We start from the raw sequence: 18409 nt of genomic DNA, 5'->3' as shown, positions 1-18409 counted from the left end.
AAAAAAGAGTTTAAAGATCTCTTGAGTATCCTACAATAAAAAATGTTTTAAACTGTGAATAAAATGCCATTTAACACTTTCAGAGCCATCATCCAGGTACCTGGACGTTATAAAAACATACATACAGTTTCAACTAATGTTTAAAAAAAATTTCAAATATAAGGTTTTGAATTTTTAAACGTATTTACAGTAATATTAATTTACATTAAAAATAAATGTTGTTTCTGATAAATATGTTATATACTGTACAAACACAGCTGATCAATCAGCAGTGATGAGAGCCATCAATTTGGCTGGGCACTCTATTTTTATTTTTAGAAATAATTTGTTAAAAATTGGTGGATATCAGTGGTTTTTACTTGTTTTCATATTTTAGGTTAACATAATATTTTGCAAAAAAAATATTTTATGAAAATTTATCAATAAATAACAATGTTACATTTTTAAGTATAAACATTTGTTATTAATCACTATATGTGAATTGCTATAAAATTACAGGTTTTTTTTACCTCCTAAGTGTCACAACTACATTTGGAATATAACTGCATGTACTTCAATGTTTCCATCGCAACATGGCATACTTAAAACTCTGGAATGATTCTGCTTTATATTTTAATTGTTACTAAAACTAATCTACTGAATTCAAACAGAAAATCATGTTTATTTCGAGTGTGTTAAACTGTTTAAAGGATATGTCAAACATAACCATATGACACATAATGTATCTATGGCGGAAAGGGTTGATTCAGACGCTGTACTAAGACGAAAATGAATTGGACCTAAATTTAACATTCACATAACCATACTCCTGTTACTGACCTGTGCAAGGCTCTTATCGAACAGAATTGGGAGAGAGTACAGTACAAGATTAACCATGCTGATAAGTACTTGAGGATAGGCTTTGAAATGTTGATAGCTCTATTTCAGAGTCTAAGTCGAACATCTTACATGTGATTTGGTCATTGGCTTTTACCAATACCCATTATAACTCTTTAATATTACATTGGTTGAAAAACATTTTTTAAATTTTTTAACTTTTAAGGGCTGTCATGAAACTTTACACGATTTAAAAAACTCAAACTACTATAACAATGTTTAAGTAATGTAAGTTTAACTCTTTCCAGTCTATTTATTTGCATATTCCATTCTACAGAAAATGTGAATATAAATTATGCAAGAAGTAAGATAAATAGTATAATATAAAATTTCTCCTATTGTATTTTTTGTGCTTTTGATTATTACAATTGCAAATGAATATATGATATAACACTATCTACTTTAAAAAAAAGGTAGGATGTAAACCTGATATATATATATATATATATATATATATATATATGATATTATATATATATATATATATTATATATATATATATATATGATTATATGTATATATATATATATATATATATATATATATATATATATATATATATATATATATAATTAAAACTATCAAAATAATTTTAAAAGATTCATTCAGTTAATTCTTCCAAAGATGTGACCTATGCCTTTCAAAATGTTCTATAGCTGCTGTAGCAGTTATCATGAACAAAAAATTTTTCTTATTTATAAACATGAAAAGCAAAGACATTTAAAGAGGATTATTTGTTGAAAAGCAAGAATCTATAAAATAATTCCTAAAGAAAAAGTTACCATCAATATTCCAACACTAAACTCCCAACGAAATTCTCCTTTTAGATTAAATGCTGCCACCATTCCAACTGCCTGAATTCCTTCACTCTGAGTGCTCCAGGCAATACAATGTCTGAGGTGCCTTGGTGATCGGATGATTGGTTTTCGTGCCGTTGATAACAATCCCATTCTCTTTACTGAAGAGGTACTTGCGGAGGAACAACCGATTGTTTTCATGTACCTTCGGGTGTTTCAGGTACGTATCCATCTAGAAAAAATATGTTACTTTAAGCCTTTATTGGTTATAAATTATGTCAGTAATTCAGAGATATTAGTAATGTCCATAGGAAACAGGCAATATTACTATAGATTGGGAATATAAAAAAAATATCACTATATATTTGTTTTAATACTTTGACAAGAAGCTGAACTTCCTCTAATACATGATTTGCTACCAAGATTTGTGTAAGCTTTACTCAGATGGAAATTCCAAAGTACTTGTACTAATTGGACTTTTTTATAGTTATTTTGAGTGAAAATATTTGAGGTAAAATTAGTTCAAGATTTTTAGATGGTGCAGGTCATTTAGTAACGTTAGTAAAAAAGTACTTAACATTTTTTTAGTTACTGTTGAAATACATCTTCTCAGATCTGTATATATATATATTGTGAAACAAGGAAAACTCAACATTGGTGTTGGAAATATAATTCAAACAAACCAGCAGTGCTCCTACACGTGCAATGCCTATAAAATTGTGTGCAAAGCAGCAGGTAACTGCTATCAGTAGAGATATAAAAGACAAAGTAGTCTAACTTCTATACATTTAAAGACTGTTATGTAAACTACCTTTGTTGTCTTTTGTTAGAAGTGTGCTTCTCAGAGCTATGTATGTGTATACTGAACAAATGTCTGAACTGGTCTGATAAACAATTAAGAAACTTACAAAACCAAATATACGAGTACAACAATGGAAATGTTCTAACTGTAAAATCAACCTTAACTAATCTCTTAAAAAACCATAGCTATCTTTCAACCTCATAACACTTTTGTTTTAACTTGGAAACATGCAAAAGAATCAAGATAATATGGAAAGTATCCTTAATTCACTTTTGTAGCAACGCTGGACTAAAAGCTCTGAAGACAAATATGATATGCCAATTTTTAAAACAAGTATATTCAACTCTCACACAAACATAAGCTCTTCAAGCTATCAGAAAAAGAATGTCTTCAATGTCTCTCTACAAATAGCAAAGAGTAAACAAAGCAAAAGGAAACCAGCCTTATGACAACCAAGCTGCAAAGTACATTAACAGGGGTTACCAGCCAACAGAGGCAGATAAAACCAGCCAGATAATTAGACAAACTTATTTTTTAGAAGTAAGCGACAAGAGGGAACAGGCGAAAGTGACATATAAGGCATATCCCTCCACAGTTTTTTACAATCAAAACTTTCTACTTCAGCAAAAAGCAACACAGTGAAAAGGTATTATCAATACAATAAACTTTCTACGCAGAATATCTTGGGTGAAATAACACCCACCAAATACTCAACTGGGAAAAAAGCTCCCTCAAACCAAGCTCCAATTCTCCATACTACAACGAAACATGCAGGAAATGAGCAATAACATTGACAGGCTCAATCATATTTTACAGGAAACAAAACCACATGTTACTATCTTAAGTGAGCATAAGCTCAAGACACATTTAGAAAACACCAGGCTTGAGAAATACTGCTTGAAATAAATTTTTGGCGTGAAATCCACAAAAAGGGAGGTGTGGATGTTTATGTTAAGAAAGAGCATGAGGCTTCTAATCAAGAGATACCCATTAAAAGTAATAGAGAACTAATCCTAGAAATGGGTATGGCTAAAATAATGTCTAGGAAAAAATAATTGTATGTCCTTGGCGTACACAGGACACCAGGAGGACACTTGGAGGAGGTTTTAAATTTTATATCGGAAGCACTAGAAGAAACAAAGGCAGAAAATCATCTAATTCTTCTAATGAGACATACATTTTGATGGCCTGAAGAAAGACAGCAATAGTCAAATGTTTAACACCTTTAGCAGCCACAACATCATAAGACATCCTCTTCCTCCAATCTTAGTCAAATCCACATCTGCAACATCCAAAGACTTTATTTGCACAAACCTAGACCGAGACCTTGTTAAATCAACTATAATTCATACTGGAATATGTGATCACACCGCTCAATTCTGTAAAGTTAAATATACACAAAGTAAACCAAACCAAAACATAAAAAATACAGAAAGTTCAACCAATAAAATCTAAATCTGCTTAAGGATTAATTGAAAAAAGAAGTACACATAGTCGACTCACCAGAAACAGTCTACAAACATTTATCAACCATAATTATGATTATAAACAACACATGCCCAAAGAAAAATGTTAGCAATGAAGAAACAAAGCATTTAAGGGACAAATATACTCGTATATATAATGCCCCCTAGGTATGAACTGGCTGGAGAAGAAGCAGATAAAGCTGAAATGAGCAAAGCCAAGAAAGACTACAACATGAAACTCAGGCGTAAATTGTCTGTAGATCATATAGCAAAAAAGCCGACAATAAGTCTAAAGCCCTATGGAAATTTATTAACAGTGAAAGGAAAAGTCATAACCAAGAGCTAGCTCAACAAGAACAGCTATTGTCCACATAAAATGTCCAACCATTTAAACCATTACTTTACTAACATAGTAGAAAATACTCTTAACTCACAACCAAACTCTCAAAACTATTTGCACGACACCTGACTGTCTCAATCCATGACTTAACACAACTACCTCTCACTAACAAACAAGAAATTAAGGCCATAACAGAAAGCATTAAACCCAAAACCTCATCCAGGCTCGATGAAATTTCAGCAAAACTACTAAAACACCGTAACAAAGCTTTAATACCACCTCTAGTTAGTAAAACTAATCTATTCCTAAGCCAAGGACATTTCCTTTCAGACCAAAAACAAAGCAAAGTTTAGCCCAAGCTAAAAGGTTCACCTCATACTGAGGCAGGCAACTATAGACCAATATTATTAATTTCTACATTTGCCAATGTGATTGAAAGAGTAATCTTGAAAAGAAACATGAAACACTGCCAATGCCACAAAATCCTGAGAGAAGACCAACATGGCTTTTTCAAAGGAAAGTCAACAATATCAGCCATGATCAAACTGGTAGAATTAATCATAGATGCCTTGGAGGAGGAAAATATGGTTGCTGTTATGATGTTGGATTTCAGTAAATCCTTTGATTGCTTTCAAACAGCTTGGAGTTAAGGCTTCGGACAGGCTTGGTTGAAGAGTTGTATAGAAGGAAGAAGTCACAGTGTTGAGATACAAAACACACAAAATGGTATAAACCAAGTAACAAGATCAAAGCCTCTTCTAATCAGCATGTGAGTACCACAGGGTTCTGTATTGCCAGTCCAGTTCATCCTCCTGACAATGTCCTTTGTACAACAATACCTACGCACACACAGCTACCCTGTGTATGTTGATGAAACAACACTGTTGGTGTCTGAATCATCCTCAAACAACCTGTCAAACTCATACATTGGACTGAACATGGCTTACCAGTATTGTATTGAAAATGATTTTGTAGTTATCACTGATAAGACAAAACAGCTTGCTTTTGGAAGAATAAATGTTGAAAATCCTACGCTTTCAGATTTAAAATTTGAAACTCATGCTAAGTTTTTGGAATGATAGTTTACAACAACTTACACCATTTTAAGTTGTTGTCCACAAAACTCAAGACACAAGACTGTTAAAGACTCTCAATATGATTATTCCATAATAATCATATTGAGAGTCTTCCCAAGAAACTAAGTTCATGCCTGTACGTTTAAAAAAGAATCAAGCATATTAGTGATGAAGCCACAACTAAAGTTGCCTACCACGCTCTGTTTGAGTTGCACATGAGATTCGGCCTCATAGTTTGGGGAGGGACCACAACAAGAAACCTCGATAGAATTGCTGATTCAGAAAAAAAGCCATCATGATAGTGCCAGAACTGGGTCCTAGAGAGAGCTGCAACATTTTTTTCTCCAGCCAAAAAAGATTTTAACAATAGTTGGCTTATACATCCGAGAAGTTATCATGCATGTTGACAAGGAACATCTACGAGGCAACAACTTCCAAAGACATAACACTCACCATGCTTTAAATTTCCACCTGCCATTAGACCACATCACACAGTTTGAAAAGAAACCATTGTATCGTACAGATGAAATAATTAGTCTGGGCGCGCGGCTCTGGCACTACTAGCCGTTCAACTAAGGTTCGGCTCGCTCGAGGTTCTATTTCGCTGCACAACATGTCCTCCACTGCTGGTCACTAGTTCCATTCACATGAAATGAGCATTTTGCCAATTACTTTATCGTAATAAAAGTTATATCAAATTAAAGAACACATTCTTGTCTTTCCAACCAATACGTATAAAAAATGTCAATTCTAAAATAATAATGTCCTAAATTAGTAAAAAACCAAGTACAGTTTTAGTTTGTTTAATTTTTATGACATGAAATTTGTGCTCTGCGAGGAAGTTTTTTATTATCCGGTCAGTATCAAACTTCCCATGGAAAGTTTTAGAAAATCGATTAAACTGCATTTTTTATCTAAAAAAAACATTTTTTCTACGACCCCTTATTCCGGGGGAAATTAAGCATTATCTTAATATTTATAAACACTCGGCACGCGAGCTTCTCCCAGTCTCAGTACGGTCTTCTGTTCTTTTTAGCGTGAAAGCAATGACATTTTGGCTTACCTATAAAACCTCACCTAATATATTTTCTAGGATAAAATACGGATAAAAGTTTCAGTTTTAACATTTTAAATCTTAAACTGTCTTTAAATGGCTTAAATATAAAGCTAGATCCTTACATAATAGAATAGAACAGAACAGTGTTGTATTCAACATTCTCCACAGTTTTTTAATGACAGAAGTAATTTAAAACATGTTAATAAATAATAATAAAATATGTACAAAGTTAATACATACGCTTTCAATCCAAATCTTCAATGCCGCTCAAAATCACCCAAGTCTTCAATGCCGCTCAAGTCATCTGGCGCGTTTTCACTGCTTTCACTGTCACTGCTGCCGAGTGAAATGATCATTGATTCCACGAGATTGTCGATTTGGGGCTCAGCTGAAGCATAATCATTTTCAATTTTTTTCACGTGTTCACACTTTCTGGCCCATTCCTCTGCACCTATAAGTGAAAACTTTTCTTCCGCTAAAGACTTAATACTTGAAAAAACTGCACTGAATATTTCTACTGGCTACGTAGTTTTTCACTTCAGCCCAAATAAGTTCAATAGGGTTTAAGTCCGGGTGGTATGGTGGGAGCCGAAGCACCAACATGTCCTCCACTGCTGGTCACTAGTTCCATTCACATGAAATGAGCATTTTGCCATTACTTTATCGTAATAAAAGTTATATCAAATTAAAGAACACATTCTTGTCTTTCCAACCAATACGTATAAAAAATGTCAATTCTAAAATAATAATGTCTAAATTAGTAAAAAAAACCAAGTACAGTTTTAGTTTGTTTAATTTTATGACATGAAATTTGTGCTCTGCGAGGAAGTTTTTTATTATCCGGTCAGTATCAAACTTCCCATGGAAAAGTTTTAGAAAATCGATTAAACTGCATTTTTTTATCTAAAAAACTTTTTTCTACGACCCCTTATTCCGGGGGAAATTAAGCATTATCTTAATATTTATAAAACACTCGGCACCGCGAGCTTCTCCCAGTCTCAGTACGGTCTTCTGTTCTTTTAGCGTGAAAGCAATGACATTTTGGCTTACCTATAAACCTCACCTAATATATTTTCTAGGATAAAATACGGATAAAAGTTCAGTTTTAACATTTTAAATCTTAAACTGTCTTTAAATGGCTTAAATATAAAGCTAGATCCTTACATAATAGAATAGAACAGAACAGTGTTGTATTCAACATTCTCCACAGTTTTTTAATGACAGAAGTAATTTAAAAACATGTTAATAAATAATAATAAAATATGTACAAAGTTAATACATACGCTTCAATCCAAATCTTCAATGCCGCTCAAATCACCCAAGTCTTCAATGCCGCTCAAGTCATCTGGCGCGTTTTCACTGCTTTCACTGTCACTGCTGCTGCCGAGTGAAATGATCATTGATTCCACGAGATTGTCGATTTGGGGCTCAGCTGAAGCATAATCATTTTCAATTTTTTTCACGTGTTCACACTTTTCTGGCCCATTCCTCTGCACCTATAAGTGAAAACTTTTCTTCCGCTAAAGACTTAATACTTGAAAAACTGCACTGAATATTTCTACTGGCTACGTAGTTTTTCACTTCAGCCCAAATAAGTTCAATAGGGTTTAAGTCCGGTGGTATGGTGGGAGCCGAAGCACAACATGTCCCTCCACTGCTGGTCACTAGTTCCATTCACATGAAATGAGCATTTTGCCATTACTTTATCGTAATAAAAGTTATATCAAATTAAAGAACACATTCTTGTCTTTCCAACCAATACGTATAAAAAATGTCAATTCTAAAATAATAATGTCTAAATTAGTAAAAAACCAAGTACAGTTTTAGTTTGTTTAATTTTATGACATGAAATTTGTGCTCTGCGAGGAAGTTTTTTATTATCCGGTCAGTATCAAACTTCCCATGGAAAAGTTTTAGAAAATCGATTAAACTGCATTTTTTATCTAAAAAACTTTTTTCTACGACCCCTTATTCCGGGGGAAATTAAGCATTATCTTAATATTTATAAACACTCGGCACGCGAGCTTCTCCCAGTCTCAGTACGGTCTTCTGTTCTTTTAGCGTGAAAGCAATGACATTTTGGCTTACCTATAAACCTCACCTAATATATTTTCTAGGATAAAATACGGATAAAAGTTCAGTTTTAACATTTTAAATCTTAAACTGTCTTTAAATGGCTTAAATATAAAGCTAGATCCTTACATAATAGAATAGAACAGAACAGTGTTGTATTCAACATTCTCCACAGTTTTTTAATGACAGAAGTAATTTAAAACATGTTAATAAATAATAATAAAATATGTACAAAGTTAATACATACGCTTCAATCCAAATCTTCAATGCCGCTCAAATCACCCAAGTCTTCAATGCCGCTCAAGTCATCTGGCGCGTTTTCACTGCTTTCACTGTCACTGCTGCCGAGTGAAATGATCATTGATTCCACGAGATTGTCGATTTGGGGCTCAGCTGAAGCATAATCATTTTCAATTTTTTTCACGTGTTCACACTTTCTGGCCCATTCCTCTGCACCTATAAGTGAAAACTTTTCTTCCGCTAAAGACTTAATACTTGAAAAACTGCACTGAATATTTCTACTGGCTACGTAGTTTTTCACTTCAGCCCAAATAAGTTCAATAGGGTTTAAGTCCGGGTGGTATGGTGGGAGCCGAAGCACAACATGTCCTCCACTGCTGGTCACTAGTTCATCAAGCTCATACCTAACAAATCTCAGTTTATTTAAGAGAATAACCCTATACAGCTCCGGGACTAGCAAATCATCCGAAAAAGGTATTTGATGTTTAGAAAGCCATACTTTCATCAATTGTTTCTTACTTTTTGAAGTAGGTGCTTTGTCTTTTTGTGCATTGTGATAGGGGGCGTTATCAACAACAATAAATGATCTTGGTGGTATGTTAGGCAGAAGTTTTTCTCTCATCCATTTCAACATTGATTCCGTATTCACGTTATCGTGGTAATCACCCGAATGACTCGATGCCTTCCACATTGTCAATGCATTGGGAACAAAACCAGCTTCACTTCCTGCGTGTATCATGATCAACCGTTCCCCTTTCGAAATGGGAACACGCATTCCTTTAGTTGATTCGTCAGACCACGATGAACTTGACACATGACTTGTCGGTATATAAGACTCGTCTAAGTATATAATTGGACGTCCTTCATCTCTGTAACGTTTGAGTGCTCTTAAATACGAAATTCTTTTTTCTCTTATTTCATTAGTCTAGATCAAAAGCTTGCGGTTATTTTGTGTCCTTCTCCATCGAAAACCAAGTTCTTTAAGAATGTTGTTGAGGCTTGATTTTGATCCTTTAAAGTCGATCCGCTGTTTCAATTCTTCATGTAACAAAGACACAGTTGGTAGCTTGTTTTTTAGAAGATGGAACTCGTACACAACTCGCCTTATCAGAGCTTTGTCAAAGTCATCCAATCCTGTAATAGGCTTTTTACGATTCCTTTTCAATTTGTTTGGGGTGAGAAAGCTACTTTCACCATTGTCATTATTAACGGTTAAATCTTTAAGCTCTTTATTAATTCTTGAGATTTCACGTTCTGAGACGCCTGTAGCTACTGCTGTTCGGACACGGGCCTTTGCCAAGGGAATACTTAAAGTTTTTTCATCAGCCTCCTTTTTCATGAATGTATATACATTACTGACAATTTCACGACTTTGACTGTGCAAAACTCTACCCTTCAGTTTTGATTTCACGCGGTCACACATATTGCTTATGAAATAAGCTTCTTACTAAAACAAAATAACACAATACAAAAACACTGAACGTAATAATTATTCACAGTTAACTGCACACAGTAAATACATACAGCTTAGAACAACTCACTGTTAATACTGAAGTTTAACGATGCTCACTCTATGACAACAGATGTCACACTAGTATTATATTGTTTGGAGGGAAGGTTTGCTGGAGGGAAAGATGATTCACAAGTCAGCCAAGCCCTTCCGGCTGGCCCGACCTTGAAGTCCGCCACCGTGGTGCAGGCGTGATGTTTTCAGGAATGAGCGATTCACACACCCCTCTTCCCCCCGCGCCATAGCCTACCACCGACCGGCCGCGCGCCCAGACATATTATTCTATCTGTACATGGGCCAAAAGCTGTTTAACCTTCTATTAGAAGACATGAAGTCACTCCGAGAACAGAAGCTGAAAATTACCCTGACCAGATGGCTCATCAACAGACCATTCTACTCCGTGGATGAATTCCTCGACTAGAGAATAAGACACAACCAACACAACTTGACCAATCTGTATAGAAATTTTGACGCTTGTAAATTTCAAAGATGTAATAAAGATTATTGACTATTGACTATATAATACATATCGTATATATGTTCGTCATCGGGAAACAGATAAAATCAACTACACAACAAAAAATACTAAGACTGGAGTAAATTACAATGGCCATAAATATGTAGTTGTTAACATATTTTCTTGGTTTTGGCAAGAAGGCAAATTCAACATTGAGGTCGGAAATCTAAATCACTCAATGCAGTATCTCAGTGCTCATACAGGTGTAAAACTTAAGAATTACATATGAAACCGTGGATAACTGCTAGTTTTTTTAATAGTTTGACAAGGTATTATAGACATGTAAAGTAATAAATTGAGGTTATCTTGAAATCAGACCCCTGTAAAATCGGCTAAAGAATAGGATAAAATTTTTTCAGTTTTGACTAAAACAAAACTGATTTCTATAATATATATTTCAATAAAAATCATGTTATTTTCTAACATGGTATTTCATCAAAAATGTAATTTCTTTATGTTATAATTCATATTTATGCTGTAAAATGTTAAAATGATTAACATTTAACTATTTTCTCTTGAATTGGTTACAAATATACTAAAAATTACAACTTTAAAATTCATACACAGTATATTCCTATGGAATAATAAACAATATCAATTTTTATATCAATAGGTAATCTGTATTCAAGAGATGTGATTTTAATAAACCAACTGAAGACTGATTGTACCACATTAAAATCTACTAAACCTTATTTATGTAACTTTTAACAGTTTTTAGCATAAAACCATTCAAAGCAAAAAGTTTGTTGAGTCTAAAATATACTAAATCTGAGCTATAATCTGGCAGGAAGTCACAGTCAGTCACACACACTCTCACTGAAGAGTAAGTGTAAATTCTAGGTTATCAGCCTGAGAGCTAGAACTCACCTCCATCCACTGGCTGTCCTCAATCTCTATTTCACAACTGGTAATTTCCGCAGTCAGTGGTGCCAATTCGACTATAAAGTAGATATCAGAACAACCAAAAGGACCCCCATGTGAATGTCGGAAGGCTACCATGGATTTGAATTCCGTCTTAATGTTGGTTTCTTCTAGCACTTCTCTCATCGCAGCTGCTGGTATGTCCTCCCCTGAAAAAGTTTGAGAATTGTCATAATGTTCTGACTTTTGAAAAACATCTAAACTCCCTACTCCAAAAAACTCTAAAACAGGAAATTTTAAATTTTAAATTTGACTATTGTATATGAATAAATTACTGGCAGTATTTAAATTATATTAGATTTACTTTGATTTGCTATAAAATGTATTATATTGTTTAATTGAAAATAATTAATTGTTATGTAAATGTAGTTTTATCTCGTATTCTTGTTTATTGTGTTGCTAGTGGTGTTCTTTTTAAACCAATGACAGTTTTATTAATTTCACCAATTTAAAAAAAAAATACAGTCCAAAACCATTTTTTAATTTTTGTTGATCTCCCAGGGAATTGAGATTTGCAACTTCTCAGTTTAGACAGCCGCAGCCTAACTCCTAGGCATCATTCAAGGTTAGTATTCAGTTTTATTATTATTATTCAATTTTTTTATTGTCATAGTCAATTTTGTATGACATAAAAACTCCGTGGCTAGGGGTGAACGATACACAAATATTCAATCTGGGTTAGTACCAGTGAAAGTATATATCCTCTTTTGTCATGACCATTCCCGTACCCAAAAAGATACTTCTCTGTAACACACAAAGCCATGTCACTTGACCAGTCAGAGTTAAAGGACATTGCAGTAACAATCAGGGATAATGACTTACATGTCTCATAGCTTAAAAATTCAAACATATGTTACAGTAAAAACACAAACACTTTATTTTGCATTTTTAATGAAAGAGATTGAAATCAAGGGGCGGTCATGAAATCAAGCCATGCTATTTTATCGTTCAGTTTGGTAGTGCTTGTAATTGTGTTTTTCCATGTTTGTAAATATATTTTTTATTAGCTTATTTTGTGTAATGAATGTGATAAACATCATATATAAAAGCAACTTGCAATATAAACTTTTATAAGAGGAAAAATCGTTATGCTTAAAAAAATATAGTTAAAATTATTTTTAGCACTCATTTTTTTTAGAATTGTAACAATACTATAAGAAAAAATTACTATTCCATTGCAAGGATTACATGTTTATGTAATGATAAACATAGCCTATGAAATACAATAGCGAAAGAAGTCAAGATTAAATATTCAAGATTTACACTTTGAACACTATACATATCAGTAAATTATGAAAGTAATGTCAAGTCAAGTCAAGTCAAAAATTATTTATTTCTTCATCAAAAAAACATTTACATCTAGTTTACATACATTTCATTAGGTGAAATAAAATATAATACAATAATTAATTATGTTGCAGTAAAACTCTATAAAATAAAACTTAGAAATTAATTCCCAAACTAAGTAAGAACTTGTGTTTTGAGAATGAGTCTTGTAATGTACCGCATTGTTACTTAATATTTTATTGCAGCTTAATTACAATAAACTAAAAATAATTTCTATAAAAATAATTTAAATTTCTGTAAAAATAAATATATAAATACTCAGAAACTAAAATTATTAATTGATTATGTTTTTAATAATTTAAAAAGAACATACTAAAGATTTCTTTGGTTATATGGGAGAGGACTATGGCAGTTGCAACCCTCCCACCCCCCACCCCCCACCTAATGACTCGACGTCCCCAATCACTCGCACTCACATACACCCAATACACATTACTCGAACAGTGCACACACACACACACACACACACACACACACCCACACACCCACACGCACACATACACACACACACACACACACCCAAACCGCGCACACACACACACACACACACACACACGCACGCACGCACGCACGCACACCGCACACACTGACACACGCTAGCGCACAATGACACACATTTATACTACGTTATGTCGAAAGTTAAGTTTATATTTGTTTTTTTACCTATATATTGATGTTATAATTTGTTCAGTTCTGTCCCTTCCAACCTCCAGTAACCATGTATTAACTTTCTTTTTATATGTCGTGCTTGTATAAACGTTGTTGTGCTGTAGGTCTTCAGGTATATTTCTGTATAAATAGTGGGCTATAATGAACGGATTAGTGGTCGAGTAAGTTCTTAAAAGTCTTGGTATACGTATTCCAACATTGTCCGCATTTCTAGTGTTGTAGTCATGAGTTATTTCGTCGAAGATTTCGTCGAACCGGTTGTGTATATGCATCAACAATTTTCTAACAAATAACTGTCGTATGTCAAAAACTTTTAAGTTGTCGAAAACAGCATCTGTAGGGTATCGCCTATTTACTCTTAGAGCTGCTTTAACTATTGCCTTTTGTGTAACTAATAACGGTTGTAGAATTGTTTTGTACGCACCACCATATGCTATCAGTCCATTTTCTAAAATAGACTGTACATACGCGCAATAGGCCATTCTAATTTCCTTTAAATTTAAGAAGTGACTAATTTGTCTAAATGCATAAATAAATTTTCTAAGTTTTTTATTTAAATAATGTATATGTTCTGTCCAGCTTAACTTGCGATCAAAAAATACACCCAGATATTTATAACTCGTCACACTTTCAATTTCCTCACAATTACACGTTGTGTTGGCGAAATTTCCACAACTATGCAGTTTAATGTTTTGGATAGGTATGTCTCCTCTGTCTCTTAATGATATCGGCAGGAATTTTGTTTTTGGAACATTAAGTGTGAGTAGGTTGTGGTCTAGCCATTTTTTAACAGACTCAATATCTTTGGTGGCCTTGCCCCTCACTTCCTCCCAACTCTTACCATCAAAGAATATCGCTGTATCATCGGCAAAGAGATAAAGCTTACCCGTTATATTTATTTTGGCAAGGTTATTCGCGTATATGAGGAATAATGTGGGGCCGAGCGTACTCCCTTGAATGACGCCGTAATCTATGGTGGTTTCCCTACTATTAACGCCATTAATTGTAACAAACTGCTTCCTATTTTCTAGATAAGATTTAAACCAATTTAATGAATTTCCTTTAACGCCAATTAACTCTAACTTACTTAGCAGTTTGACCCTATCTACCGAATCAAACGCCTTTGCGAGATCCAGAAACACCAACAGACAACGCCTGTTGCTACTAACAGCCTCGTTGATATCTTTATTCAAACAAAAAAGTGCATCTGCAGTGTTTCTAGATTTTCTGAAACCATACTGCGAGTCTGTTAAAATATTATTAATATTTAAATATTCAGTTAACTGTTCGTTTACTATCTTCTCAATTACCTTAGTGAAAACGCTCAATAATGATATAGGCCTGTAGTTAGATTTGATTGCAAATTCATTTGATTTATAAATTGGTACCACTTTAGCAATTTTGAACGCGTTGGGGAATTTTCCAGAGCGGATGCTTTCGTTTATAATATGTAGAAGCGGTTTCCCCAATACATTTAAATTGTCTTTTAAAAAAGAAGCAGATATTCCGTCATAGCCCGGAGCTGAGCCACCACGTAGTTGGTTGACGTGCCGTTGTAAGTCATCCTCCGTGACAGTGTGCAGTGTAAAGGTCGAGTAAGTCACATAGTCAGTGTCGTCTACTACAGGTGGGCCGCTTGAATCAATCGCATTCGCCAGATTAGAACCGACTTGAGAAAAATATTGATTAAATTCTTCTGCTACCTTTAACTTAATGTCTCCAGATCCTACTGTTTGATTAGTTGTAAAATGTTCCAATGGAAATATATCTTTTTTGTTTGTTCTACCAGCAAGTTCGTTGACAGTTTTCCAAAAGCTTTTTGGATCATACTTTGCTTCGTTGAGTTTTTCTCTATAGTATTGAATTTTAACATTTTTAATAATACTATTCAACCTATTTCTATATCGTAAGTAAACAAATTTTATATTATTGTTAAAAGGTTGAGATTTAACTAACTTACTAAGCTTTTCTCGTCTTCTTATAGATCGTACTATTCCTTCAGTAATCCAGGGTTTTATAGGTCTTAAAAAAGCAGGTTTTACTTTCATGGATTTTTTTGATTTCTCTAAACAAACACTTATAATTCCAAAAAATCTGTTGGTAGCGGTATTCAAATCGGAAGCTTCCGTAACACCTGCCCAATTGCTATTATTTATCTCTGCGGTTAGTTGTTTTTTATCTATATAAGTACTACTGTTAAGTGTCCTGCTAGCATTGCTTCTATTAAATTTTACTTCTAAAAACACTGCATAATGGTCTGTTATGTCTGTTTCGATCACTCCAGTCTGTACATTTGTGAAATTATCGTGATGTATGAAGACGTGGTCGATGCAGGTTTTACTCTCTCCCACTACTCTTGTTGGTTTGTCAATCCCACACATAAACCCAGCGTCATACAACACATCCAGGTAGCGTTCAGTCTTGTTGTCAGTAAGTATCAAGTTAGCATTAACATCCCCCACTAGTATATACGTCTTGTTATTAATCATGTCCCCATAGTAGTTGTTTAGTGCTGTAGTAAAATTGTCAAGGTCACTATCGTGGGTTCTGTACACTGTAAGTAGGTTGCAATGTTTATTTAGATAAGTAAAGTCTAGACTCATGCCGTACACATCACCAAGCTCTACCTCTCTCACAGACACACTCACTCTCTCACTCACATACACCAATACGCCATCATTTTTGTTTTTCACTTTAGAACTTGAATAAACGTAATATCCCTCTAACTGAATCCCCAACCCTGTTCCGCCAAGCCATGTCTCCCCTAAAATTATAAAATCAAACTGTGTTTTAATTTGGTTTAAGTGTATTAATAGTGAATCAAAATTTTTATTGTAGCTTCTGATATTAAGATAAAAAACCTTAAAACTTTGTTCCTCTGAGGAAAACACCAGATCAATATTTTGAAATTTTTCAACAGAACAAAAATTTACTTTTCTATACTCTTCAACCTCAAGGTCAAAATTGTTCATTTATTAATAAAAATAATTAAGAAAAAATGGGAGAAATTTAAAAAATGTTTCAATAAACAGAAATATAAAATAAAAGAATCATTTTCAACCCACCCGCCCTGTTCTAGCTCTTATATTATCTATGTACATGTTTTATTTTAAACTGAAATGTAAACTTAATTTTAATTTAAAATACATAAATGAAAATTAACTTGTTTTCCCTCATCAGATTGTTAGACATATTGATAGGAATTTATTAAGAACAAACAAAGTAGGTATCCTATAAAAATAAGATGCTAAGAAATTTAAGTTGTGCATATAAGTTTATAGGGTATGTTAAATAGAGACGTTACAGTAAATAATCCAATTAACATGAAATTAATAGTTACTGAATTGTTAAATGCTTGTACTGAGGTAACCATATTATACACTAGGACTTACGAAATAATCAGATTGTGGCCCTACATATTTATTACTATAATAATTAATATAGGCAATAGTTTCCTTTCAGTGATAATAAACATAATAATGTTTATAAAACAAAACATTAAATAAAATAAGTAAAGTAAATAAATATAGTAAGTTATGACTTTGACTTTAGGTAACTATTATATGGTTACATAAAATAAGAATACAGTAAACTTAATAAACAATGGGCAAGATTAAATACACAGTTCCTTTATTAGTATAGTTTGTAAAAAGAATTATGTACAAAAGAAGTGAAAATAAATTATTCTTATTCTTAGTAATCAAATCATACTAAGAATGAAAAACATAACTGTACAAACAACTCCTATTACACTAATAATGATGAAAATAAATAAATGTAACCTTTTAAACTAATTTGTATAAATCTTATAACTTTAGCTTAGTTTAACAAACACCATTGTAAAGTAAATAAAACTGATGTACTAAAAATCCTATTTTAACTAGATATGTAAATTGTTAGTAGCATCCTATCCTTAAATACAGGTTTTGGTTCTTTTCAAATTTGGGATAACTGCTACTTGAATTGGTATGTATTCAACCAATAATATATTCTATTTTTAGCTGACAGTTTTTTTACCAGTTTTAATAATAATTTTTTTAACGTAAACATTTTTTAGTAGATAACGTTCCAACAATAGTAGAAAAAACACGTTAACTGATGTTTAAAATTTCTTTTTTAAATTTCCTCTTAGATTTGTTTTTCTGCCAGAAAAAATATGGTTTTATTTAATAATTAAACTCTGAACCATAACACTGGTTTTGCTGTGTATTTAAAATAGTTTGTTTTATATACGTTAACATATATAAATATAAAAAAAAACCATTTTTCAACCTTTAGTCACCCCCTTCGAAGGTTTTAAAAATAGTTACACACATATATTTATATTCGTTTTAAGTTAGGTCACGTTTGACCTTTAAAAATTTGGATATTGTTTTTTATAATTGGTTTCTATTCAAATTTACTCCAGTAACTTTCTAAACATATCTTACTTTTTAAATCTATGGAGGTCCATATGCTGCCTTAAGGTGTGTTCGAGCCATCATACGCCGGTGCGGTGTCATCAGGTGCCGTGTTGCTGTCCTGAGATGTTGTCCGTGGTCCCGCAGCTACCATGTTGGCACCCTCGCAGTCCTGCACTCTCACAGCTTGCGAGTCTGCTGTCTTGCGTACCAGGATCTTGCCGTCACTCACCCAGGCGTAGGCGAGCTTCTTCTCTCTGACCAGGGTCTTTGCGTATCCTAGAAGTTGCCTGTTGTGTGCCGTGAGGTGTTCATTGA

The 18409-nt window shown here is 33.3% G+C and overlaps 1 protein-coding gene across 3 annotated transcripts in view; it reads right to left on the bottom strand.

The window, feature by feature from the left end:
• Window positions 1-1453: 1453 nt before the first annotated feature.
• LOC124354354 (nudix hydrolase 2-like) overlaps window positions 1454-18409 on the bottom strand; it is a 31376-nt gene continuing 14420 nt past the window's right edge. For 2 of the 3 annotated variants that reach the window (XM_046804738.1, XM_046804737.1), the window contains 2 exons: window positions 11622-11824; window positions 1454-1905 (listed from right to left, as the gene is read on the bottom strand). In XM_046804738.1, the coding sequence (XP_046660694.1) occupies window positions 1741-1905; window positions 11622-11824 (368 nt within the window). In that variant the 3' untranslated portion in view covers window positions 1454-1740. Of the gene's footprint in view, window positions 1906-3652; window positions 3758-11621; window positions 11825-18409 lie in introns of all 3 variants that reach the window. The other variant, XR_006921674.1, reaches the window with a different exon arrangement.

Source organism: Homalodisca vitripennis, chromosome 2 (genome assembly GCF_021130785.1).
Source record: "Homalodisca vitripennis isolate AUS2020 chromosome 2, UT_GWSS_2.1, whole genome shotgun sequence".
Taxonomy (NCBI): domain Eukaryota; kingdom Metazoa; phylum Arthropoda; class Insecta; order Hemiptera; family Cicadellidae; genus Homalodisca; species Homalodisca vitripennis.
Note: the sequence above shows the minus strand (reverse complement) of the source record. Positions and strands in the feature narration are given on the sequence as shown.